Raw genomic sequence first — 26,252 nt, 5'->3', positions numbered from 1 at the left:
GTTTGTGTCCACCCCCACCCCCAAATTTATTTGTTGCAATCTAATTCCCAGTGAGACGGCACTTGGGGGTAAGGCCTTTGGTCATGAGGGTGAAACCCTCAGGAATGGGATTAGCACCCTCGTAAGACAGCAAGGCAGCCCTCTGCAAACCAGGAAGAGGGCACTCACCAAGAATGGGACGTGCTGGCACCCAGCCTCTGACTTCCGGCCTGCATGACTGTGAGACATGCATGTTTGCTTTACAGGCCACCTTAGCCTGTAGTAATTTGTTAACACCAGCCCAAACCTGGACACTGATCTCTGTCAGGGCTCTTCAGAGAAACAGAACCAGCCAGGTGTGTGATGTGCACACAGGGAACTGATGCCATTGGTTCATGCCATTGTGGAGGCTGGCAAGTCCAGAATTTGTCAGAGGGCAGGCTGGGGCAGACCAGAAATTCAGGCATCAGTTGATGGTTCAGCCTTGAGTCTGAAATGCACAGGGCAGGACAGCAGAGTGGCAGGGGTTTGTCAGGGCTTATTTCTGTCTGTAGCTGTTCGATGTTACGAGCTTCTTCAGCACCAAGACGGGGACATCGGAGGCAAAAGAAAACCCAGAGAACAAACCAATGCCACTGCCTAGACAGCGAGGTCTCCAGCAGGTCTGCCCTTTCGTTTGTCTTACATAGAATGTCCAGGGTTTCCAGTTTTACCTAGTGGGAGAAATAGGGGGAAAAACACATCTACCCCATCTTTGTAGAAGCAGAAATGTTATTTTTTAAATGTAGTTAAATGTTTCCTTTTGTGGCTTTTGGGCTTAGTATCATTTTGCTAGTCAACAATTCTGATGGTTTCTTCTACGATTGATAATTTTTCTGCACTTAAGTCTAACCAATTAGGAATCATCCTGTGATTATATAGTTTTAGGAATGTATGAATTACCATATTTTTTGGACTTAAGACACACCTTTCCCCCCAAACATGGGAGGAAAGGGGGAGTGATTCTTACAGTCTGAATGTAGCTTACCTGGCTTGCTGGGGCGGGGGTGGGGTGGGGGGGGGGAGTGGGGCAATGGTGGAGCAGGGTCACATGAGGCAACAACAGGGTCCCCCCTGCATTTTCCTCCCAAATTTGTGTGTGGTATAGGGGCTGGAGAGAGGAAGTACATCTTATACTCCAAAAAATACAGTAGCTGGCAACAATGCCCTGAATTTGCCAATTCTGCACCTACCTAAAGTACAGTCAGGGTGTCAAACTCCTTTTTACTAGGGGCCACATCAGCCTCGCAGTTGCTTTCAAAGGGCCAAATGTAGTCTGAGGACTGTAACTACTCTTTAACAAGGGGCAATGAGTTTGGCATTGCCTCCGGGTAGAAACAAGGTGCCAGGATGGATAAAACAAGGTGGGGGGCCAGATCGGACCACGGGCCTTGTGTTTGCCACCTGTGCGAGTCTAGACAAGTTTTCACCATTTAAAAAGACACCTTCATCTATTTATAAAACTAGAACTTTGTCCTTATAGGATATAGAAACTATGCCAGAGCAGTTAGGGGGGAAAAGAATCTCCTATTTATCGACTGAAATAATTCTTGGAAGAAGAAATTTGCTTTTTATGAAATTAAGATTTTACTTTTTATCTATGCAAATGATGTTTTAATAGTACAAGATGTATTAGAATAGTAAGACTATGTAACCCTTTAGGTCCTATTTTTGAGAAGTTTCTTAATAGCATATTGAATAATTCAACATGGTAAGAAAAATAACTGGATGACCACCAGTTTTGATGGTGTTATAATGGAAACATCTATTTTTGGTTACTTACGACAAAGGGAAAAATTATAACCAGAACCAACCTCATTTTCTCTTACATACCATTTCCTGACCACCCTTTCCCTGAAATACATTCATGGAAAATTTTGATGCTGACAGTTTATATGAAGTCCTCTTTGTCCAATGTAAAAGTTCCTATTTATGTCAGTTACAGCTGTGTTACGGTTCCGATTCATATCAACATTCATTTCAATGAAGCGGAAAATCACCTCTACATGGCCACATCCCTTAATTTTCCTATTTCCTTTGCTTTTTTTTTTTTAAATAACTCTCCATGGTATCCAAAGACAGAGACCATAATATTATAGAATGATGCTAACACAAATGCAAAAGAGAGAGAGAGAATAATCAAGGAACTCAGGTAAAAAACATATTTCTGTGCAAGGGAAGCCTGGGAGGACTACTGTACTGTGTACAACCCCAAAAAAACGTTTATGTTGGTGTGCAGATGAGGCACTTTGATGAATGAAGGGTGGCTTGTCACGACTGACAAGTTCAGACAAAAATCGGCCTGAGCATTCCTGAACAGTCATCAAATTTACTCCCATGCAGTCTTCCAAAGCAGCATGGTATAGGGTGTTCAGAGGATGGAATTGTTTAGGACTGGGAAAAAGTATCTTTCTCTCCTTTTAAAGAAAAAGAGAGCCAGCAAGACAGAATAATTGATCAGTGAAGTGAGGTGAGAATTCCAGTTATTTTGATTTACAACTGTACATATTAAAATAATTACTACTTTGTTCCCCAATATTTGCCAAGTTTCCTAAAATTTGTTAATTCCTTTAATACTTGCCACCCCAGACATCAATAAACTATGAAACACGACATGAGCTTGTTATATTAATAGGCATACTTTATTTTACAATCAACACAAGAAACTATAAAACAGAATCTTATCTTCAGCTATCACAGTTTAAATACTGCACAGTCTGAAAACCGATGCCAGAACATTCTATAAATGACAGCTATAAATCAGTTTCTGAACCGGAAGGGTCACATGAAAAGCACGTAGGCAGGTAAAAGCCAGCTTTTCAAGTGGAATATGGCACATGAACTAATCCACTCACCATGGAAACGGTACGCTCAGACATACTTAATCAAAAACATCGTGACACATTTCTTTTAATGCACATGCTGAGATAACTCTGGCAATGCCTTCGTTCTTTCTGGGGGATGTGTCATCTCTGAAGGCACAAATACTACATGTAGATAAAACATCACTGCAGGAAGTACGTCAAGTTCAGACTGCTTGAGACCATTTCTATACAAAACTATAATTAGCTGGACTATGGCCAAGATCCTTAAACACACAGCCTTACTTCATTTCGTGACATCCTAATAAGTAGACCTTCACTACTATAAATGCTATTTATATGCATTTTATTCACACATAAGTTATGATATTTTTAAATACCTATGTCTGTAACTATAACATTTTTCTTTCTTGAAATCTCCTCTTTCCTACACCTGTTCCACTTGACCCTTTGTTCCCTTCAGCCCACGTGTCTTCTTTCAGGGGATTTCTTTTTCCCTTTGGAAAGCTGGCCTCAGAAAGGAAATAGAAATGTTTCTCCTGTTTTGTGAAAAATATTTTTCCCATAGGAATATCTGTCCACACATAGAACAGAAATCAGGGCATGGTAGACACAACTTTGCTGGAAAGCATCTATTCTATGAAGTCCTGCCACAGTGCCATGCGGGTGTCACAAGGCAATGGGGGCACAGTCACAAGTTTTCCAGCCACTGCCAGGGGAGGACCATCCTCGCTGGCATGTGCTCTGGCTTTTACTCCTCGGATGCCAGTGGTCCTGCGGTAGCATCCTGTGAGCATTCCGACCCAGCATCACACTGGAGAGATTCTTTCTCCCCTTCCACAGACTCTTGAGGGTCACATTCCTCTTGGGAGACGGCCGTTTCGGCCTCTGGCTGCTCTTCATTAACACAATTAGAGTTGACATCGAGTTTGCCATCTGATAATGAAAAGAAAAACAAAGTCATCTTGTTTTTATCACATGCCAGACACTTCTAAGTGCCTTCCGTTGTTATTTCATGTCCGTAACCATCACGTGAAGTAAATTACCTCTGTCATCATTATTTTATAGACGGGGACACTGAGAAGACAGGGCTTTGCTAACTCGCTCAAAGCTTCCAGCTAGTGAAGCACCAGAACTGGCATTTGAACTCAGGGCTCGGGCTCCGAAGTCAGGCCTTGAAACCAGGACTGTGGTCTGGGATCTGAGAGTTAGCATGCAAATACAGCTGCACCCTGAACTAGCTTGATGACCGTGGGTTAACTGTCCGTACAGAGTTGTTTCCTCACCTGAAGAGTAGGGGATAATAAAACCTATTCCACATTTGTAGCAGACAAAGGTGTTTACAACACTTAGAATAGTGTGTGGCACATGCTGGTGTTTAACAAACGGGAGTGAGTTCCCACTCTACCAACAATCCTATTCTCTCTTACTTGACTTGTACAGAACATGACCAGCTATTATTCATTGCCCCCGATACACAGGATACAAGTTTTGTCCAGAAAACACGGCTGTCAGAAAGCCTGACCTGTTTTCTGAGCAGTTTACTTACACAAATTAGATTTGATTTCGAAGAAATTATCCAATCCCACTAATAGTGTTTCTCAACCAAGTGGTGAAGGAGACATGGTCCTTTGAGGGGTGAGGGTGTAAGTGCTCAGCATCAAAGTCATCTGGGCAACTTTTCCAAACTACAAGCACTCCACAGAACGTAGGATATACTCTGGGGTGCAGCACAGGAGTGGGGGTGGTTTATCCTCCCCAAGACACAAATCGCTGCTGAAGCCACTCATTCTTTCTGACCAAAATGAGTCATGGACTTCATGAGGAAGGGAGAGGAAAATACTGTGGAATTCACTGCTCTGACACTTGTAGAAATGTCATCTGTGCATCAGTAGATCTGCAATTTAAATGAAATTCATAAACCTGCTCTAATTTCACCTGAAGTGTTTTAGTTAAGAAATTTTAAAAGCTTTACAACCTTAAAATCTTTGGGTGGCGATTAGAGGAAATTTAATTATTCCCTTATTCAAAGCCCTTAAAATCCTTCGTGTGCAGAATGTAAGTAAACGCTCACTACGAGCCCCACAGTTCTAGGGCAGCCAGAAAGCGGAATGCACAATAAAATCACAACTTTGTCTTCTGTTTTCCAGCAAGAGCTAGGTTAACTATATCTTGTACATTATCCCCCAGACAGGGATTCAAAATAGGGACCCATTTGAGATCACGCATAAGTGTGATCCTTGCATTAGTCACCCCGAAGCTTCGCTGGTCCCCAGAGAAGACACCGTTTCTGTGGGCCCTGTGTTAACAATGTCATCTATCATGCCTCTTCCCACTAAGAAGCAGTATCAGCCGGTTTTTATGTACATACTGTTCTCCTCTTCACTCTTTTCTTTGGCAGCTTCCAACTGTTGTTTCTCGTAAATGTCCTTGAGATTCTTACAGATTTTCTTATGTGCAAACCAGTGTGTTTTCTGGCAGGTTTGATCGCAGTATATTACCTGAAAGCAATCAAGGTTATATTTTCATTTCAAGAACTGTGATTGCAGAATTTTTCAAATTGTGACATTAGACCAAGACCTATGCTGTCAAAATGTTAACTTTTCTATATTTTAAAACCATGATGTGTGCATGTGTATTAATTTATAATTGTAATTTTTAGCTTACACTTTAAAAAATAATGGATAGATAACAAATGGTCTACCAAAAACTTTAACAAATGATTCATCTAAGAACCTACTATGTGCCAGGATTGGCAGAGTGCCAGCTGCTGTCCCAGGTGAAGCTGGGGTTGAGAAAGAAGAGGGTGGGACAACATGTAGGGAGCCAAACACAGGTCCTAGCAGAGGATGTAACCGCAACGGGAACACACAGGAAGCAATGACTCACTCTCGCTGGAGGAGTCAGTAGGCAAAGAACTGAGAAAAGCATTCCAAGTGCAGGGAATACCTTGTACAAAAATGCAGGAAAGGTGAAGTGAATGACGTGTTCAAGGACAGTAAGAAGTTTGTGTAAATGAAGCTTGGACTTCTGTCAGATCATATGCCGAACATTTATGGGAGCCCTTTACACATTAATGGTATTGTTGCATTATAGGCCCAAATTCTTATTCTTCCCTGCATGCATATTCTTTCCTATGACATCTTCTTTTACTGAAGGGGAGGAAAACTGACTTTAAATTTGGCCAAAGAAACAAGAAATAGCGTGGCAGTTTCAAGGCTAGACCTCAAGGGGCCTCATAAGTGATTCTACCTGCGGACTGATGCTTCGGCTATCACCATGACAACATGCTCAGCCAGGCCTGTTGGTAGGAGGGGCATGAGAGACACATGAAACAGAAGTGGCCTGGCTGAGCCCAGCCAACCACAGACATGGGAGAAGTAATGGTTCTTGTTTTAAATACTGAATTTTGGAGTGTTTTTATATGTAGCAATAGTTGACCCACACAGACAGTCTCATTTTATCCTCACAACTCTAGCCCCATTTCACACGTAAGGAAACTGAGATCTCAGAGAAGTAAGTAATTAAAGGAGAGAAAACCGGAGAAGTAAGTTACAGCAGAATGCAGTGGGTTACAGAAGAATATGCTGAAGAATGACAACCTCAAAAAAATAGAAAATTAACGTCATCTGTAGAGTAAAGCAAATGTAGACACACACACACACACATGCAATATCTGAACGTGAGGAAAACACCAAGCAAATGTTATTGTAAAGAATTATCTTTGGGAAGATAATTCTGGCAGAAGTAGGTGGTATAGACCAGAGAGCTCAAAGACTGGTGACAGTCAGAAGGGGGTTACAGTGCTACAAGGAAGAGTTGATGAAGAGATTAAAGTCAATATCACAATATTTAAGACTGTATATTTATAAATTGTCCTATTGCTAGGTTCTCATATCTGTACTGGCCTCAGTCCCCTATATATGAGCTTGTCTTATTTTCTCATTTTCATTTGTTTACATCCTTATTTATTTGGGGTGGTCAGCACAATAAGGCAGCCTGGGCGTTTGGCCAAAGACTGGGCACAGAACTACATTTATTTTAAGTTCTCTTCCAAATTACTTGTAAGTATTAGATGCAATACTTTGTATCTAATATATTAGAATTTATTAAAAAACTACTGTCAACCATTATATTTACAAAATATTAAACGTCAGTTATCAAATTGGATGAAATTTAAACCAGATGTTAATGAACTTCAAAGAACTTCATTCTTACCATTTTGCATACTGAGCATCTTTTACTTGCTCCCTTTTCTCCACAGGTGGTACAAAATTCCACATCCACAAAACCCACCTGACCAGTGATGGCTTGAGTAAGTACAGAGAACGCAGTGGGATCAGAACCCTACAGTGAGTACAGAGAGGAAAAAAACACTCTAAAATCACATGAAATACAACTGAGATGACGTCCTGGGAACAATGTTGTCTAGAAGCAGACATGCAAGAGAGAAACTCATCAAGGCTAAAGATGACAAAGACTTATCTGTGACAAAATGACAAATGCCTTTTCGAGTATACCTTTTGCTACAAAAAGTATATGGAAGGTAAGTCGTGGCTCCAAATATTCAAAGAGAAAAAGTTGCCCGCCTTCTAAAATAAAAGTATTTTTCAATTAGGATTATCCCATAAGCCCGCAAAGATATCTGATACAGGGCAATGAACTCTCAGTGGGATTTCCTTACAACATTGTTTTATACTGTTATATATGCTCAAGATAGTCAAAAATATTCAAAAAATTTAAGAAGTGTTTTAAGTAGCACTCATTTTGAAATTGTTATGCTCCTTCTGAAAACAAATCTAATGACCGGGTTCCCTTTCATATTAAAGTGCTAAGAATCCTCCTTTGGAATGAAGATAGTATAATGGTGAAACAAATCAGGGAAATGAAACCTCAGATACTAGTTATTTAAGTCACTGTCTTGTACCAGGAACGAAGCAGCTGTGCTCAAATGACGGTCTGTATCAGAGAGTTTGTTCACAGCTCAGACCAGTCCGCCATCCCACACCTCCTAAATTAGAATCTCTGAGGATATGGTGGTCTGCGCACCTGCTTATTACAGGTAACTCTGAAACATACCAAAAGTTTGAGAATCAGTGGTACTTAATGTTACACTAAATACTTACTAATCTATGTAAATTTTTTTTTTTTTTTGCCTCAGCAGTAGAGTACTGGATCACACAATAATCTGGTCCACAAATCCACAGATTAGAATATATTCAAAGATTCATAACAATTACACTTCAATGTTCAAATATTTTTTCACAAAATTGACTGAAACACATTCGAACTCTTCCCTCAAAATGGAATGTTTGTGGGAGTGAGAACACTTTAACATTCTCACAGATGTAGACAAAGATAAAACTAAAGGCTATTTTGCTGGAAGCATAGCTGTTAATGTGAACTGTTGCTTCAGAAAACAACTGATGATGCAGCTAAGCAACCACACGGAATCTTCTCATCCCTGCTGCATGACAAGAACTCTCTCTTGCTCTATGAAGTCTCGTCATCTACTTTGTTAAATAAGAATCTCTTTAGGTACCAAAGCTCCACCTATGGAAGACATTCAGCCTAGAAACAAACAAGACACTGTATTATTCAATGTATCCTACAAAATCAGAGACATTACCCAACCTTCCAGAAGTTAAAATCTACACTTTGAAGTGATAAAGCGAAGCAGCGTTAACAGTATAATCGAAGGCTGAAGCAAGGCCTCACACTTCCTGTTGAACTTTGTGACAGACAGAAGCCAGAATTCCACACGAAGCCGAGGGAATCAAAACCTCTGCTGCAGCCCTGGCCAGGTGGCTCCGCTGGCTGGAGCACTGACCTGCACACCAGGGTTTGACCCTGGTATACGGGTCAACGCATACGGGTGTGTATGGGAGGCAACAGATTGGTGTTTCTCCCTCACAACGACATTTCCTTTCCCCCCACCTTTCTCTAAAAAAAAAAAAAAAAATCAATAAACATATCCACATATCTTCAGGTAAGGATAAAAAATATTTTTAAATAAAAAATTAAAATAAAAAAAACCCCTCTGCAGTAGGCCCTGGCACCAGCACTGTCAGACAGGCCTAGCCAGAGAATGGCCACGTTATGGGAAAAGGTTAGCATTGCTTCAAGGCTCATGAACTTGCAGTATCACATCAGGAGGTAAACAGCGGCTGTCTGGGAGACTCAAAACCACAAGCCTTCCACACAAAGTTTTCCACAAAGCAGAATAGGTAACTCTTAAAGAACAAAAATTTTTAAACAGAAATTTCTCTAAAATGAATTAAATCCTACTTTATCTTTATTAATAAACCTTCCCTCAATGACTCAGATCACGAGGACGAACAATCACACTCCATAAACTCTAAGCACATTATTCTATGACGCAGGACTAAGATGATGAATTGTTGACCTCTACACTGATCTGCTTTAACTTTTTTTAAAGTACTTTGGGATACTATTTTTAGTTCTGTTTTCCCCCTTGAATGCAGAATGTCAACTACCACATGTTAATGGTGGAAATGCCCTGTAGCAGCCATTGTTAGCTGTTTCTCTGATAGCCATTTCCCCCACTTCCCTAATAGAAGCATAATTTTGTTCAGAACACCAGTGTTTAGACCAGCCAAAAATACAGTTTCCCAGATGCCCGAGCAGCTAAGAGTAGTCATGCAGCACAGGCAGTGGGTTTCTGGGAGCTCGTGTTTCCCAGCTATAGAGCCCTTTCCCTTTCCGCCCGCCTGGGGTAGCAATGTGAGCTTGGAGGAAAAGCAGCAGACGCCTTGCAACCATGAGCTCATCCGCATGAGTATGAAAATCTATCCGGCTAAAGAATATTGAGAAGGAGAATGTTTGGGTCCCTAATCCATTTATTTTTGAGGCATTGTGCCAGATGTGGTCTGCCTATTTTGGGGCTTCTGAATATAATAAATAAATAATTAAACCCTTATTTATTGAATTCACGGTTGGCTGGAGTTTGGTAAGTACAGCCAACACATTCATAATTAATAAACCAGACCCATAATTTGCTAACTTTAATTTTCCAAAAGCTTAAACGTTAAGTAGCCAAGCGTATTAGAAGGGGTGAAAGATCTCTATGGGAAATCATGGAGAGGTCTTCATGCACAGATCAATGCATGAACTTCCTGAGGTCACCTTGTCTGCTCAGCTCTTTCGTATTTCATGGTTCTGAACAGGTGAAGTCTTACTGTATAAAGGATCACCTGGAGCCCATTCCTAGTCCTGATGTTCACACTGAGAATGATACAGCACCGTAGGGATGGCAGAGAAGGGCTGGCGTTGCCAGAGGAAGGGAGGGAGCCATGGACAGGACTAGTGTCAGGATCAATTTCTGGCCTCACAGACAAAAGCTGATAAGGTCTTTGATTGAAATTTATCAGCATGATGTATAGAGAAGGTGAACAGAAAACTATTCAAAATAGTGAAGGCAGGGAGTGTGTTATGAAATGCTGCTGAAATAAATATACGACAATAGGGCACTAAGTAATTTAAAGAATAGAAAATAAAGTTAAAATTTACTCCCCATAGCTGTGAAGAATAAATAGATTTCTTTTTAAGAATGGAACGGGTATAAAGTCAGAGGCAGTAGGTGGAATATAAGAAGCTGGAATGTACTTTGAGATTGTTTATCAGCACATACAATGAGCCACGACTCACCCCTCCACATCTCCGCTGACCAAACCCACCCTCCTAGACGTCCAATGCCTGCCTTCACCTAGTGCAGGGCGTGGTGCTGGTTTTTCACAAGCTACAAGTGAACGTGTGTGCATCTGTATTACGTAGCAGATGTGTCCCCACCTTTACAGGTTCACACAGGTATTTAAAAATGCCTGTTTTCACTGGAACCATCTACATTCCGACACAGGGAAATACTGTTTACTGAACCACGAGCCCCATAAATGGAAGAAGAGGAGGATAAACAGAAACAGGGTTAGCAGGCAGACCTGTCCACATCTGTTCTTGAAATTTTTCTAAGATAAGTTATTCCCTTTATTAAATCACTACTGCTGAAGAGAACGTGAGAATGTGTCTTTAACCGCACACGACATGCTAACGAGGTCTCCCCGACAGAGGTAACCGAGTGACCAAGAGCTTACGATTTCCACGGGGGCGATGCTGCGCACCAGCTGCTGCAGGAGGGTGGCTTCGCAGTAGGGGAATTTCCTGATACTCTCTCTGATGAGCTTTTCCTGATACACCAGAAAGCCGTCAGAGGGTCGGCCTTTCAACAGGCTGAAAGGTAGTTTTAAAAACGTAACTGGAGTTGAGTCACTAAGCATTTCCTCTCCATGAACTGTTAGTAGTTTCTTCTTGGCTATTTAAGATTTTCACTGTTTTTTCAAATCATGATGATTAGACTCAATTCAAACTGCTGGTCTCCCTTGTGTAGGCCAGGCGTTATCAGGTTTACAGCCTGGAGAGGTACTTATAAAAGTGACCCCTGCCCTAAAACACACTAAACACTGTTATCAGATTAGCTAGTTACTTATTACCAGGTCAGTTATTTGTACAAAGAATGAAAACTCTCACCAAGTCACACCCTTCCAACTTAGTTCACTTTTCTCAGTAAAACTGGAGGAGAATTTGGTCCCTCCTGAGCAGAGAACAAAGGTAACACACAGCTGTCCCAGGTGCAGTGACAGAGACACACTGAGTGCCGTTATGAATCTAGAACAGCCACCTGTGGCATAGCATGCCTGTCCTCACTTTTGGTCTTGGGCCACTCCCTAGGTGCATGATCTTATGCACACTCCTTAACCTCTGCAACCTCAGTCCTCACCTGGAACTGGGGCTACCAACATTACAAAGAGTACGGAACAGAATAACCAGTCCACAGTCTAAGTACAAAATTATTCTTGTTTCTTACAGACTGAATGTGATCCCAACTGTAACAACTGCTGCTAAAATACTTATATTTTAACATATAACAAGGCTTCATATAATAAAACATTATCCATTTGACTGTATTTTACACATGACATGGTAAAAACAGTACCTTTTGATCAGAGTGTCCAGTTTATTCTCTCCATCTTTTAAGAAGGTAATACATTTCTGAAAGATACAGCTGATGTAATGCATTTTCACAGCCAATACTTCATTCATGTCTCTTTGCTTCATACACTTCTCACAAATCAAATCCATCACCCTGTAGCATTTATTCAGAGCTGCTTCTTCTGCCAGCAGAGGATTCTCATTTATAAGCATCACAATCTAGAAGAAATTCTAGTGAGCTTAGGAATTCCATGAGAGACTTTTCCATATAAAAATTAGGCAGTTAGTTTCAGTTGATTTTAAAAGATTACTATCTTAATTCAAATTAGAATGCAAATGGCCTTAGTCAGGGTTACAAAACGAATACAGAGGGACCCTATATTGTGGAATCTCTTGGAACTCTACGTCAAAGTATCACATGATCTGCCATCTAGCTGAACCAGGGTGTTGAGCTGGCTACTCAAGAGTCATGGTTTTAGTATCTCTATTGTTAAAAGTACTTTGACTAAAGAAAAAGATGACATATTTGCATGCCCTTTATGTACAGAATCCAATCAATGAGCTATCATTACTTTTAGTTAACATTACTGAGCTTTAGAATTTCATGGCTAGAAGAACTACACCTCTCAATTCTTATTGAGAATTGAGAATATATATAAAGAAATTAGATTTTTATAGAAATAAGTCTAAAAATAAAAGGTGCATTACTTTCTGATTATATTTCTCTGTGGAAATTTCCTAATATGTTCTAATCATCCATAGTAATGAAAATAGATCAAAGAGAAATGCAAAAATAGCTTTATAAGGAAAAATATTAGAACTATTAAATGTGAAGCATTATGAGTCCCAAATTTCCCATATATGCACAAATTAAACTAGTGAGGCATATTTCCTTTTTACTGGATTTGTTATAGGGTAGATTACCTGCGGTAGGTCTGCATAGGACAGCTGTAAAGTTCCAGTGACATAACAGTAATGTAAAATGTGCGTACCCTGGGCACGACTGTATGCACAGAGCAGAAAGCCAGTATTTGTTAACCAGTGTGTCACAGCTAAATACCCATCCTGGGTAACGTAAATGTTGGGGAACCACAGGTAGCAGAGTGCATGAATTAGATCCTTTTCTTTAGACATAAAAAAAGAAAACTTGTTAATTTACATAAAACATAAGCCTAGTCTCCTACTTGGAAGTTTTATGTAGACTAGTGTTCTTGTGAAATTAAAATATAAGTTTTACTTATTTTTGAGACTCCTGGATTGATATATAATGTTGTGTTTTGCTTAAAATATAGCACTCAATAATAAATTACTAGACTTCATGAACTAAGTACAATCAGAATCACCGGTGATAAATTTGTTGACAACTTTCCCTACCATAACATATCAAAAATTAACTGTGGTAGTGAAGAGTTATTAATTAGCCATTTATATTTCTGCAGTCAATTATAATCATTTGAAGCTGTTTGTTCAATATTTTAGTATGCAGCATTTATAATCAAAGCATAGGATCTTAAACTTACAAGTTTAACATCCTCAAAAAATCTCAAATAGAACTCAGATTAATGATATTTCGTTTGTCAAGAAATTAGACCTTATTTCTTTTATAATATACAGCAATACATACAAAAGGTTACGTCAACACAGCTAAACCATGAGCTTACAGAAACAGTTATATAGCTGCACACAAAATGATAATATTTGAACTACTTTCCTTCCTTTAAGCTCTGCAACATTATAAAGTAATACAATATGAAGAAAATCCTTATTATAATTATTAAGGAAAAATAAATATATCCTTGTAGGTCTGAAAGCCAGATGTATCTCACCTCCCAGAGAACAGCTAGCTTAGAATATATTTATACAGTGGCATTTTGAGTTCTTTTCATTTTTAAAAAATTACTAAACGAACAATTCTGGGCTTAAAGACCATGTTGACAATCAAACCCGGGATCGTTTGCACACATCTGCCTTCGGACCACTTGGAGCCCCTCTGTCGTCTTGTGTGTGTGTGCGCGAGAGGGAGAGGGTGTGATTTTCTCCTCTCTAACCTCTGTATGCTGGGCAGCAGCTCAATCCCCCAAGTCCCTGTTTAGAACAAACATTCTTATTTCTACAGCAGCCACTTGACCTCGACTCAAACACAGCTATGTCAGGTGCACTGTAGGAACAGATGAATTGTGTATTGAGGAGGATTTCTGTGTGCATTTTTAAAGGTCTTTAGCTTTATGGAATGGCTGTTAATTACATTTTTTATAATGCTCCCTAGGAAGACTGACGCCAGCTTGAAAAGGGGTAAAGTAATGAAAATGGTCCACCTCAAAGGCAACTGGGCAGCTTTTAATCAAACTGTGAGTAAAGGAAAGGTTTTCAAGTGAATAGACCATTTATGCCTACAAAATGAAGGTCTGTTCCTAAAGGAAGTTACTATAACCATAGAATAGCAGCTCTTGTGAGATCAAGTACTCTAAAAACTATAATAGGTTATTTCAGTTTATATGTCTTTGTAATTTATTGCCTGTATAAACATGTCCTTAATCTTATTTACTCAAAATAATTGAAGGTACCATAATTCTTAGGACATTTAACCCTGAGAAACTAGGCCCCATGTAAACATCAAAAGTTACTCTACAGACTCAATTACTGCAATAACTGACATTACTGTGATCTCAAGGAGTAGAAACACAGATATAAAAGACAGTGAATCAGAAAAATGCAGAAACTTCTTCAAATCAGTCTAAACCAGAATATCCAGTAATGCTCCGGCTAGAGGGGTAACAACAAGGGCTTTGTGAAACCACACACATCCTCTGCATAGAGAAATACGTATCCCTAGGAAAAATCCCGACTTCTCACCCCTGTCTGCCCCTCCTAAGAAAGAGTGCCATGGAGGCGCGCTTGCTGCTATTTATAGGGGTCCTGTCTTTCCCTCTGTGCTGGGAGGACAAGAATTACTACTACAGAAGAGGCTAAATATTTTCTAAAGGTTAGATTCTAAGTCCCATATAATCTCCGCTAGAAATACAAACATGTGATTCACAGCTGAATTTCTTTCTGGCCCACTTAGGATCACAAGTTTGCCTCTAGTGGTTTTTTCAGAATGTTAAGTAAAACATTTGAGTTTTGAAAAATAAAAACAGCATAGACTCTACTTGTCTGTCTTATGGGAAAGATCTGCTAGTCTGTCTCCTCTCGATGGCCCAGAAAACTAATCTCGATATAGGGTCACACGGAAGGTACCATTTGCTGGGTATAATGTGCTCCTATGAATAATGTACACCCACATTTTTGACCCAAACTTTCAGGAAAAAAATCTTTTAATTTTTTAATTCAATTTATTTATATTTAGTAATAAAACTGATTATTGTATTCCAGATTATTATTTTGCATATGGATATCATTACTGCTTTCTAGAGTTACACTTTTAATGCATTAAGCATAAATAAAAGAATTAAAAACATTTATATAGATACAGAATTAATACTACCCATGTATAATGTATATCTTTATTTTTCCCTCACAAATTTGGGCAAAAAAGAGTGCATTATACATGGCAAAATATAGTATTTTTTTGATCATTTGTGTTTTTTTTTAGTTTCAAAGACTACACGCATAGGGATACATCAATAAAGTACTAAGATTACATATAATTTAGAACTTCATATTTTTTATCGTTGTGCCAGTACAGTTGTCTCCATTTTCACCCCGCCACACCACCCCACCCCACCCATCCCCACCTCCTACCCTCAAACCTACCCACTTTGGTTGGAACTTTGTAAACTCAAATGAGTGTGCACCATCAGGAGTTTATCAGAATTGTCCACTTATTTTAATGGTATTCAGTATACTCCACAGATTTTTTTTAATAGGCTTCTAAGGAAATCTATTTAACTGCATTATAACAACATCTTGTATTAAGGGAAAATCTCAATTTTTGACCCAAGTTACTATCCCGTTCACCAAACAGCTCTGAATTACTATCAAATCTATACATTATGAATGAAGACTATAACAGACATTGAAATGTGATAAAAGACAGCATCATTGTAGTACACATGCAGTTTTCTGTAATCACTCATTAAAGAAATTATATTCCTTTGGCTTGATTAAAATTTATTTTATAAACAAACAAAAAGTCTGCACATAAAATATGAACTAAATAGCTATGAAAATAGTTCAGAACAGCTCTTGAAGTTTCCCAGTTAAGTTATTTGAACTTCTGGGTTGGTCTACAAAGTTCAAAAATCTGTGTGTTTTGACTACATACTGGAAAAGCTATATTGCTTAACGCCATCAAAGAGCTGCTTACATTTACAACCGTGTCCATGATTACATTTCAGAACACTCCGTAGAAGCACAGTTCTTAGAGCAGATGCTACTGGTGCCCCAACCAAATGCTCTGCACCAGGCCTGTGCACACACTGCCACTGCTGGGAGTGTTGGCTGCAATGGGCTCAGAGCCGCCTCCTTCCCCAGGAAACTGCCTTCATCCAAAGGGAGCCACCTGACCTGGCACTGTCCTTTCACTCTGGGGACAGGCCTCAGCCAACGCTGATACGAAAGCCTGGCTGCCTTGCCTCTCTGGAGCCATCAACAGTGTGGATCTCCCTGGGAGATCAAGCGGCAGCTAGGCTTCAGCTGAATCCACCTCTTCACCTAGCTTTTCTTCTTCTCTAGTCTGCGTCCCTTACTCTGTTCCACGTTCCAAATGACAGCACTCCTCCACTGCATCGACCGAATTGAGAGAGCCCACTGCAAGCTCTGCATTTACAAAACCCAACCTGAGATAGTTATGATCCTATATAATAAGAGCAGTTTAGACTCAAAAGCAATATTTAAATATAAAGCAAAGACAATAAAGACTACACTACCTTGACAGGATGAAGATTTGTCATGGTGATAATTTTGTGCAGCGGGCCTGCCAGCTTTGGGGGCAGTTTCGGCTCTTTGTCCAGTCCCTGGGGCTTAGTGTAATAATCCAGTCTCTCTCGAGGAAAGAAATTGTTGATGACAGTTACACAATCATGTTGACCTTTTAACAAACAAATAGGAAGTTTGTTATGTTGTTATTCACAATAAGACATTTTCCAATTTTTTGTATTATGTTGTTCCATTTTCAAGGAGCAAGGAAACATACATCAACACCTTTAATTTTCAAGAAAGGAGAGCAGAGGAGGAAGAAGGGTAAAAGGTGTGGGGGAACATTTTCCAGCACGCTTTGGGAAGTCAAGAAATAATCTCTTTTTAAAGACACAGAATCCTAATATGTATGAAAATTATGTGGATTACAAAAAAAGCAATATTCGATTTATAATTTTTTACCCAAAATATTTTACAAAGGTTGCTTGTAATTTAAATTTTTCTTCTTCCACCCCTACATAAATGATGGTCATTATTCCCTAATCACATCTGGCTTTCTTTCTTTTTTTTTTTTTTTAAGAAAATTCAGCAGGCACGGCAATTTTTTTTAAAAGATTTTATTTATTTATTTTTAGAGAGGGAAGGGAGGAAGAAAGAGAGAGAGAGAAACATCAGTGTGCAGTTGCTGGGGATCATGGCCTGCAACCCAGGCATGTACCCTGACTGTGACATCTGGCTTTCTTTATACAGAATTTCAATTTATTCTATAGAACTTTTTTTATCATTATAATTAGCATTCATATTAGTAAACTAATCTCCACTCCCATGAAATGTGAGAAAAGCTTTTGCTCCCATAAGCCAGGAATCTACATTATGGCTTCTCGTAGATTCCTGTGAAACTTCTCTAAGCCATTATCTAATGGTAAAAATGGTTCTAAAAGAAAGGTGTTGTAAAGGAGCACCAAAAAATATCAAAATAGACATAAGAAGATTTGATGGGGTGAGAGAAAAATGAAGAATTAGCATGTAACTCTATCTTCTCTTCAGTCCCAACAGTATAGTCAGAAACAGCCCTGTTAGCAGTTGAAATTATTTTTACATAAAAGTACTGGTTATATAACAGCACTGTCACAGAACTAGAGGTTTCTTAAGATTTTACCTTGGTGAGAAGGAAAAAAATATTACTTTACTTTTCACAAGATTAATCTCTTTAATTTTAGGTTACATTAATCAGCTTAGATTTTGTTATTTTATCTTAACTAATCTGCTACTAATTTATATTAGAGATATATATTTAAAGTTTATCATTATAAATATAAATTTTTACTTTAGATTTAAATTTTATAATAAAAACTATTAGTTTTATTGGTTAACTTATAAATTCTGAATACATATGAATAAAGCAGTACTATTAATACAGAGAATAAATGCTGGGAGTGGGGAGAACCAGTGTACCGTTTTGCTCCTGTATTACTATCACTTGGACTCGAGTCTTCTAAATTGAATGGGCTCACTGAGTCAGACCTGGGTAAGATTAATGAGAATATGTACATACCTAGACAGAGCCTAGAAGATTTTTTTCTTCCACAGATAAACTGAAATTGAAACAGGCTTCCACAATGAGAATTGAAAAGTTTATAAAGAAAAATAAATCAAATTCTATTTGCAAAACCCGGATTAGGAAAACTGTGGAGTAACTCCTACATGTGATTGCAAGAAAAGAACAGTGATACATGAACCCTGAAACTAGCCAAGATATGACTCATTCTCCAGTCAGAAAGACAGTTTTGGTTATGATGAGTTTCTGACAATACACAACCTACACACCATCTGAGAAGGTCCTGTCACTAAAACCTAAAGGAGAACAGAGATCTGAAGACGGAGCAAGGAGAGAGGGGACACTGGAGAACAAGAGCCCCCGGGCTCAGAGACGATCAGAACGGTGTGGACAGCATGGCTGAAGAATCACACTACTGACCACGAGGGTTACTGAGAGAGAATACGCCAAGCGGTACACACTAATAACACATCGTTACTAAAAATACTAAACGCTCAGCAAGTCCACAGCTAGTGGTAGTGATGCAGTAGGAAAGAAAAGGCCTGTTGCCTAAAAAACCAGAACAGAGGATGTGAAGAAATAAATGAATTATAAGGTTTTGCTGTTGTTGGGATGGTTCAACGGGCAAATCAGGGCTTTGGGGGCAGGACACAGGGTCCAGTTGTGTTCTTGTTGTTAGATGGTAACTGGGAACCATGGGAGTGTTGGGGATGGGAAAGTACGCACTGGTGGAATGGAAAAACGTTCTTGGTTGTTCCAGTTGATAAAAGGAGAAATAAAATGCACTCGAACATGACCAGGCCAATCACATGAAGAAAACACACACACACACACACACACAACCACCAGGTCACATGGAGAAAACACACACACACACACACACACACACACAACCACCAGGTAAAATAAAGGGTGAAACACTGAAGTAAAAGAGAAACAGTGCCACCAAGTTTATTAGTAATTACGTGAAATCGGCGTAAGCTGAATAAATACCTTTTAAAACAGAGTATCTTTTGGGTTATAAAATAGCACCCACCTATATATTTATAAATATATAGGTATAATAGTAGTTACACTATAAAAATGAAATGATAAAAACTGAAAATAAAGGAAAGGGCAAAGAGATTACTGACAAAATCCTAAAAACAAATCAGCAATGGTCATAACATCAGACAAAGATAGAACTAAAAATTAAGACAAAGTGGCATGTTTATACAATGATGAAACCAAGAGCAGTATCATAATAAAAAGGAAAAGCTGAAAATATTTCTGTTAAAAAGATAATACACACCAATTATCACTATTATTATTTCTTGTTACTTTGAAGCCTGAAGCTAATGCAAATAGAAAATAAAATTGAATAGCTATAAAACCCAGGAAACTCTAATTAAAATGACAAGCAAAAAAAAAAATCAATAGCTTTCTCTTTATTACCCATAACCAACTAGAAATGACAGAGTGTGGAGGTGGCGGTGGGAATTCTCCTTACAATATGGACAAGAACTACCAATTACTTAGAAATAAATTTTTAAAGAAGGTAGCTTTATTTATATGAATTTTAAAGGAAAGGACTGATGAAAAGGAATACAATAAATATTGAAGGACCAAAAACAAGTTAAAAAAACATAAAGGCGTATCATGGTTTTGGATGGGAAGTCTTAACATCACATAGTTCGCTGTATATAATTTACATAACCACTTACTAAAAGTCTCCCAGGAACTGAGAAGGATTTGGGAAAGAGGATTCCATTGGAAGAGGAAGGACTGAGAGGGCACTTGCTTTACTTTAAAGTCAATGAGCTCAAACCATATGGCATCACTACAGAGACAAACATCTTCGGAAGAGAATACTGGGTCCAGAAATAGATATCAGCTTACAAAACAATTTAACTCACCACAAAAGTGATATTTCAATTCAGTGGGAAAATACTGAGTGGTTTAATAAGTGGTGCTATCACAGTTAACTAAATATCCGTGGGGAAATGAACTCTAAAATAATAAATTTTCAAAGTACAAAAAATGTTTTTAATTTGAAGGATATTTAGAATATTTATTGAACCCATGATCAAGAAGATCTCTTTTAACAAGACAAGAAACACAGAAGGTAAAAGAAAAGCTATGATTACTTAATAAATTTTCTATGGCAAAAATCCCCGTAAAATCAAAAGAAAAAGAAGAGTGACATAAAACATTTGAGACACATTTGATAAACAAAGGGTTAGCATCCATAATTTGCATAAAGCTCCTCAAAGCAATGAGACAACAGAAAGACAAAATGAGTAACAAATAAAAGCAGACATCCACGGAAAAGAAAATACAAAGGACCAACAAGAGCTCACTTTCACTAATAATCAAAAAGCAAATTCACAATGTAGCATCTTTTCAACTCTCAGGTTAGCCAAAAATGAAACCATGAAATGCCCAGCTCCAACGAGGAGGTTAATGGCCATGTAAACGGCTATCTGTGCCCTTTTATAGTTTTAATGTAATCCAGGCTTACATTAAAACTAAAAAAACACACCCCACCCTGTATCTCAGTGAGTTTTTATCTTGGACCATGTGTTACAGATATTAATGCACAACCATGCAAAAATGTAAGATCAAGGATCTTTATTACATAATTTATAGTGAAGTGATTCTTAAAAATCTAAAATCTAGGGAACATCTAAGTGAACTGCAGTACGTCTATATCACGGAGTATTAGGCGACTGTTGAAATAACTGAATTTATTTATACCAGTAAGATGGAGGGACTCCCACAGCATACTGGTGAAAAAAGAAAACAAGTTACAAAGAATATATCTGCATGGTCACATTTTTAAAAGATACAAATCTTATACATGGGTGCAGATATGTGTATATGCTGTTCAGCTTGAGGGGATAAAAAGGGGAAAGTGCATTTTAAAAAGTATACTATATTGTAAAAGATAATGTCAAATGAAAGGGTGTAATTTTTTATGAAATTAGTCTAAGTAGATTAAAATGCAATGAAAACATTTCTTATTTTAGGATGGGATTGTCGATAATTTCTACCTTAGATTTTTATTAATATAATCCTGATAAGAAAAAGAAAAGAACCCTGTGTTAACGGTTAAAAGAAGAGGCTCCTCCACTCCCAGCCCTGTGATCTGCCAGAAGTCACCTAACTGCTCTCTGAGCTCTATTCTGTTACATCGTGGGCGTCATGAAAACTTGCAGGGTCAAACAGAACCTCAGACCATCTTATTCCCCGGCTTCGTGGCACAGGTCTGAACACCGAGCCCCCTGAAAGTGAAGGGATCTATCTGCCTATGAGCTTAGAACGAATTAGCAGCAGACATGAACTAAAATGCAAACTGCAAGATTCCCAGTTCAGTGTCCTTTTCTCACTGTACTGATACCCTTGTAATTATCTTTGAAGTGTGTTGGGGGCAACCAGGGAAGCCCTATTAACTATGAGAGATAAACACTTCTCTGAAGTGTGCAAAGCAAGGCCATACCTTTCTCAAATCCGCCTGAAAATGAATTAAAATAGTATCTGCTCTCACAGAGCTGTCATAAAGTGAGTCAGTGACCGACATAATCAAAGGCAGCTACTAGTAGTTTTAAGATAATCTGATAGCAAAATTTAACAAAATATATAGTTACAATAACCCATATCCTGACTAATTCCCAGCTTAAATGTTATTTTTCTTGAAACCCCCTTGGAATAAGGACAGGAGGTCCTTCTCTGACATATATCTATGGAACTCTTAAGCAGTCCCTTGGTTGATACTATTTCACAATGTCCATCATTGCTATTAGTTTCAAGTGCCATGAGCACATGAGGAGCCTCTGTCTAGTTCACCAGTGTAACAAAGCATGTAGAGTGATGCTTGGTATACAGGTTGTGAATGTCCAGTACTCGTCCAATGAATTATCAGTCCCCACAAGGCCACTTACTGCACTCCCAACGTATCAGATGTTTATAGCTTTTCGATGGACTCTGCTAACTGCCAATTTAGTGTGGCCAAAATACCAATGATCAAATATTCACTCCCACTCTCTTCTAAACCCTCTACATTATGTACAGGATTAACACACCAAGAAACATTGGGCACACACAATAACATTTGTGGTTGATGAGGTTGATAGTGAAGCAGCTGTATATTATATTATTACGGCTCCTTCCTATGAAAGAATCACTTTATTGAAATTATTATTAACAACAGTAACTGATGGCATTTATTTAGTGTACTTGTAAAGCCTATCATCTCATTTAATCCCTTCAATAACCATGTAAACACATTACAACGAGGACACCGAAGGTCAGAGTCATTAACTGAGATGCTCTTGAGTGGCACAGCCAGAATTTAAACTAAGGACTGCGGCCTCCAGTTCATGTTCTCCAACATTAGGTTTAACCACTTCTCTCAGCACAGTAAAATATACTCAGGCAAAGCACTCGGCCGCAACTAAAACAGCCCCACCCTTCTTTGTCTCTCACAAAGTAGACATTCAAGACAGTTCGCTCCTTTTCTCCAAAGTGTCTGGGTATTTCATTACAGTAGACAAAACATGGTGGACTGTACACATTTTTAAAAAAATAAACATAACAGTTTTTCTTCTTTGAGAAGCAAAGTGGTATTCTTTATACTGAGGAAAGTTTGACTATAACCTCATGCAAAACTATCATAAAATAACTCACCCACAAAGGCTGCCATCTGAGCTGCTGTTCTTCCTACTGAATTAACAACATCCGTCTCGGCACCAGCTTCCAACATTACCCATGTGATGTCTTTATTACCTAGGGTTTTTACAGGGAACACATTTGTTAATATTAAGGAATGTGCAATTCAAATACCTGCTATCAAATTATCTATACCCTTTTGTCCCCATGGACTTTTAGGTTTTTCTCTTATGGATATTTTCACTTTTTGTAAAATCTAAATCATAACTACAGTAAAGCATAACATGCTATAAGAACCCACTAGAAATTAAACTTATTTTCTGTAAAACACATCAATACAAAAATTGAGTGGAAATATTATTTTTTAACAAAATAAAATGCATTTCTCCTAATGATAATACTTAGTGCAAAGTCAAGACAAACAAAAAAATATCAAAACAAAGACAGATAAAATGAGTATGTCCTTACCTAATATCTACTAATCCATCCCATCAGGCCCTGGGACAACTATTAACAAGTGATGGTCTACCTTTCTGCACTTTTTTTTTCTCTCTAAGCATCCATTTGCATTTATTTCTATTTGCATTCTGTCACTAATGGACTCATTACAGATATTTAGCTATTAGATGAGTAATCTATATTCAGTGAACAGCACTTTTCATTAATTTTTGCAATTTGAACCACAATTTCCTTAGGAACAGTTCCTGGAAAACACTGCAGGATCAAAGGTGACTCATATTTTAAATGCATACTGCCAGGCCGCCTTCCAGCAGAGCTGGGCTGAGGTACACGCCCCAAAACAGAGCAAAGAAGTTCCTATGCCAATGCTGGGTGTGTTATCAGTCTTTCTTAACCGGTGCCAATGTGTAAGTAAGAAGTAATCACTTATTGTTCTTATCTGCATTTCTGATTAATGGTGACAGTGTTTTCTATGTTTATTAACCAGACGTATTTCTTTTGTTCTTTTCAATTTTCTATTTAATTTTCTACCGCTGTTCCTAATTAATTTGTAAGAACTTTTCACATAATACTATGACCCCTTTAAGATATGTAATAAATATTTTCCTTAGTTTTTCATTCGTATTTCACTTCTATATATGGTATGTCCTATATGTAGAAATGTTAAAATTATATGTAATCAAGTTGAGCAATGTTTCCTTTTTGAATTCTATTTTATATCATGTTTAGAAATGCTTTCTTATTCTAGAATTATAAAAATATAAATTAGTGCTCTTCAATTATGGTATTATATCTTCATTTCCTTAAAAGATTACAACAGTTATAGATAACTCTACTTCATTTTAGATAATATTTCCCAACTCTTTATTCAGCAAATCATAAGCAACATGAATCAAAGTATGGCTCAACTGGCTGGGCGTCATCCCACAAACCAAAAGGTCCTGGGTTCGATTTCTGGTCAGGGCACATGCCTGGCTGTGGGTTCAGTTCCTGGTGGCGGCACAGGAGGCAACTGATGGATGTTTCCCTCCCTTCCTTCCCCAAGAACAACAAGGAAGTTTTCACGTGACTTCAATGTATAAAGATAGAGAACATCAAAGGAACCAACTTGAAAGAATAATTGATGCAGCTCAACTCCACACAAAATACAGGGTGGGGAAAAAGTAGGCTTACAGCTGTCCATATGGAAAATAATAAATCATTAAGAAATAATAACACAAGAGTAAACACTGTTTCGTACACTCACAACTGTAAACCTATTTTTGCCCCACATTGTATATTGTCAACACAAAGAATCAATTGATGTAAACAATAAAAAAAATCACCAAATTAATTGTATAACATTTCATATATAATAACTTTTCAAACACCAATCCCCACTGTTATTTTGCATTAGAATTGAACTAAAATTACTGTAATAAAAATGCACTTCATTTAAAAGTATATATGTACTTATAATAAATTTGTATAGGTAACTAATAACAGTAACATATTAGAATAAATGCTACAACTTCACCAGAGAGTGCAGCAAACATGAGGGCTGTGTATCCGTGTTCATGTTGATGACAGTTTACATCAGCTCCATGTCGCAAAAGTAATTTGCACATATCGAGTTTTCCTTTATATGCAGCATGCATTAGAGGAGTCATTCCGTTCTTTAATAGAAAGGAAAAAAGTATTAATTTTACTTATTTGCCTTTTCACCTACCTATGAGCAACTCCTGCAATTAAATTAAAAACATAAAATAACACGAATTAATAAAATAATCTTTATAATCGGCAAAGTATTTTTATATTCACTTCCTCACTTGGATCTTCCATGAACTGCTGAGGAAAAATAAATGGTCTTACTACTTTTTTTTTTTTTTTTTAATTAGTGAAGAGATTCAGAGAAGATTTGCTCAACCTCACATAACTAGTCAAATGGCCAGGGCAGGGATGAGAACCCAGACTACCAGGGCTCTCATCTCTACCACACACACTTAGTTCCTGGGGAAACAGATGAAGGAATACATACACATGCATTTAAAAAAAAGAAAAGAAAAAAACCTCAAAACAAGTATAGTGCCTACCAAGGGAAAACTTGAATAAAGAATGGTATATCCATAACCAAATTATCACAAAACTATTGACTAAATTCATCCCTATCTATTGAATTGGAGAAATGTTCATGAATTACTGTCAATGAGAAAAGCAAGATGCAGGCAATGTACATTATAATGGCATCGCTTTTAAAACAGTGCTCTCCCAAACTACTTTTATATTTGATCACACACATGATTTGATCATACACACATTGTATCACTATGGAGAAACGGTTGGCAGTATGTACACTAGGCTGCGTTTTTGGTCTCTGTGTGTGATGTGCATATCAACGCAACACCCAACCCCATGTGTCCTGGGCACCCAACACTATTCCACAGGGAAGTGAACCAGCGGTTCCCTGCCAAGTTAATTTGCTCAGTAACCAGGATTACGTTCTACAAGTGCTGGAATTTCAAAGCTGTTTTGGATGAAAACCTTTCTAAAACATATAATCTCTTACTTTACTAAATCTTAGCATGCTAACATAACTGGAATTGTCCCTGATGATTCCAGACTATTATTTTGAACATAAGCCATAATATTCTCAAAGGGCTGTTTATGTGAGAATTATAGGAAAGCTGGGACCTTTCAGGTGGTTGTACAAGAGGCAACTTAATGAGAGTAGTAGTGGGAAAATGGTAAGAAGATTATAACTTTAAGACTCCCCTCGCTGGGTGTGCCTACAAGGATGTGGTATTTAAATGTTGGGAGTGGTTTAGGTAATCAGAATCTCATTGTACAGAGGCACCTCTAAGGGAGTGGGGATGGACTAGATGGTCATTACCCTTTGAATGAGGCAAAAA

At 38.2% G+C, this 26,252-nt stretch overlaps 1 protein-coding gene across 1 annotated transcript in view; it reads right to left on the bottom strand.

Annotated features, from left to right (window-relative positions):
* Positions 1 to 2,638: 2,638 nt before the first annotated feature.
* The window catches only part of ANKMY2 (ankyrin repeat and MYND domain containing 2), a 33,402-nt gene continuing 9,788 nt past the window's right edge, over positions 2,639 to 26,252 (bottom strand). The window contains exons 3-10 of the mRNA XM_045828344.1: positions 24,881 to 25,019; positions 22,924 to 23,022; positions 16,712 to 16,872; positions 11,848 to 12,062; positions 10,949 to 11,084; positions 7,059 to 7,187; positions 5,212 to 5,341; positions 2,639 to 3,776 (exon numbers count right to left, since the gene is read on the bottom strand). Of these exons, the coding sequence (XP_045684300.1) occupies positions 3,592 to 3,776; positions 5,212 to 5,341; positions 7,059 to 7,187; positions 10,949 to 11,084; positions 11,848 to 12,062; positions 16,712 to 16,872; positions 22,924 to 23,022; positions 24,881 to 25,019 (1,194 nt within the window). The 3' untranslated portion in view covers positions 2,639 to 3,591. The remainder of the gene's footprint in view (positions 3,777 to 5,211; positions 5,342 to 7,058; positions 7,188 to 10,948; positions 11,085 to 11,847; positions 12,063 to 16,711; positions 16,873 to 22,923; positions 23,023 to 24,880; positions 25,020 to 26,252) is intronic.

Source organism: Phyllostomus hastatus, unplaced genomic scaffold (genome assembly GCF_019186645.2).
Source record: "Phyllostomus hastatus isolate PE091 unplaced genomic scaffold, TTU_PhHast_1.1 phas_scaffold_78, whole genome shotgun sequence".
Classification (NCBI taxonomy): Eukaryota; Metazoa; Chordata; class Mammalia; order Chiroptera; family Phyllostomidae; genus Phyllostomus; species Phyllostomus hastatus.
Note: the sequence above shows the minus strand (reverse complement) of the source record. Positions and strands in the feature narration are given on the sequence as shown.